This window comes from Photinus pyralis, unplaced genomic scaffold (assembly GCF_008802855.1).
Source record: "Photinus pyralis isolate 1611_PpyrPB1 unplaced genomic scaffold, Ppyr1.3 Ppyr1.4_LG5, whole genome shotgun sequence".
In the NCBI taxonomy this organism is placed as follows: Eukaryota; Metazoa; Arthropoda; class Insecta; order Coleoptera; family Lampyridae; genus Photinus; species Photinus pyralis.
The window spans coordinates 12517168-12519265 of NW_022170596.1; the positions used below are offsets into that span (position 1 = coordinate 12517168).

Here is a 2098-nt window from a genome sequence, read left to right on the forward strand (position 1 = left end):
CGGTCTTGCCAACATGGTAGAAATAATGAGACAGTGCAGTTCGGTCTAGGACAAGTCATCGCCGCCGACTCATCGCGGCCGACTAAGCGCGGCATTGATGAAATTAATTAGGTTGTAGTGGATATAAGAACCCTTCTCAAAATTACAGTTTGGTAGTTTATTCTCATTCCTTGGCGATTAAGGCATATTTGATAGTGTCATGGAAGCGGAAATTGTGAGCCAACGGGGCCGCGAAAAGTTTAATTACGAAGGTCATTTGTATATTTTTGATAAGCGTAGCAAGTGCAACGTTGGTGTCAAATTTTGGCGGTGTGATCAGATGGGTCGCTGCAAAGCAAGACTGCATACCCAGAACGGAGAAGTCATAAAGCAACTAAATGATCATTCTCACGACTCTTCGTCAGTTGGTGTGGAAGTTGCAACTGTGATAACAACTATTAAACGTCGTGCTGAATCAACTGTTGAAAACACGGTTCAAGTTATCAACCAGTGTATAGGAAATTTATCACAAGCTGGGCAAGCCGCTATTCCCAATACTGCAGCGTTAAGAAAAGTAATTCGCCGAAAAAGAAATGAAATTCATAATGCACCACTGGATCCTGCTGTTTTAGGAGATCTTGTGATACCGGATGCTTACAAAGTATACCGTTCTGAAGGTGCAGTGGAAGAAAATTTCTTACTACATGATAGTGGCCGTAACGACAACAACAGAATTTTAATCTTCGGTAGAGAGACTTGGATCCAATACCTACAATCGGCACAAACATGGTTTGTCGATGGAACTTTTTCAATTGCACCAAGATTGTTTGCGCAAGTCTACGTCATTATGGCAAAAAAACTTGGAGGAGTGCATCCCATTCTATATGCACTTTTACCTAACAAGCAACGTGCAACTTACGTGCAAATGTTTGAAGCGATAAAGAACTTATCACCAAACTTACATCCCAACTCAGTCAGCTGCGATTTTGAGTCGGCAGCAATTTCTGCAATTTCGGAATGCTTCCCTGACACTGCTATAAGAGGTTGCTTCTTTCATTTAGCAAAGAATATGAAAAAACATTTGACTGACATGGGATTTGTGGCACTCTATAACAACGATGCCGAATTTGCTTTAAAAGCAAAAATGGTGATTTCTTTGGTCTTCGTACCATTGGACGATCTCGACGGATTTGTGGAAGAGCTTGGGCAAGAGTTACCTCAAGAATTACAACCTCTGTTGGACTGGTTCGAGGATAATTACATGGGTCGTCTTAACAGACGTGGCAATGGGAGACGGCGACCTTTGTTTCCGCCAGAAACTTGGAATCTGTACGATAGAGTATTAAACGATCAAGACCGCACGAACAATCATGTTGAAGCTGCACATCGCCGTATACAGACGGAATTGGGAGTACATCATCCAACAACGTGGAAGTTCATTGATGGTTTGCGGAAGGTCCAGAAAAATCGTGATACATATTATGAACAACTAGTGGCAGGAAACAGCGCACCTCCCAAATTGAGGAAATATCGCATGGCTGACGAAAGGATAAAATCAATTGTATCACAATACCACATCCGAGATAAAATTGAATATTTACGTGGCTTGGCACATAATTACCAGTTTTAGAAAGTCATTATATCCATACTTATTATTCGTAGTTTTTAAGTTTTTCGTGTCTTGCGTTTTAATAATATTGATTACCATAGTGGATCAGATTGTTATAATGTAAGCTTTAATAATGGTGAAAATATTGTTGTTGTTGTAACCTTTTCAATGCCGAATGAATAAATAGATAAGACTTACTGCCCATACATTCTTTTATTTCGTTGCCTTGTCGGGTGGTTATGGCATGGTGGATGCAATAACCAAGAAACCGACACTTTCGGCGATGAGTTGGGCGGCGATGAGTTGGCCGGCGATGACACGGCTCGGCGATGAACCGGCCGCGCTTAGTCGGCCGCGATGAGTTGGCGGCGATGACTTGTCCCATTTCGGTGCAGTTCGAGTAGTGCGGCATGGGTGTAATTTTTGATAAATGTAAGGTACAGTTTTCCTTTATGCGCGTGTTTTTTTTATTTCTTTTTTAAGATTAAGTTAATTTAGTTGATGTAGGTA

General features: G+C 41.3%; 1 protein-coding gene across 1 annotated transcript; it reads left to right on the forward strand.

Annotated features, from left to right (window-relative positions):
- Positions 1-319: 319 nt before the first annotated feature.
- On the forward strand, positions 320-1609 carry LOC116170185. Its single transcript, XM_031486411.1, has one exon. It carries the CDS (start codon positions 320-322, stop codon positions 1607-1609), a length of 1290 nt encoding a protein of 429 aa, XP_031342271.1.
- The last annotated feature ends 489 nt before the right edge of the window (positions 1610-2098 follow it).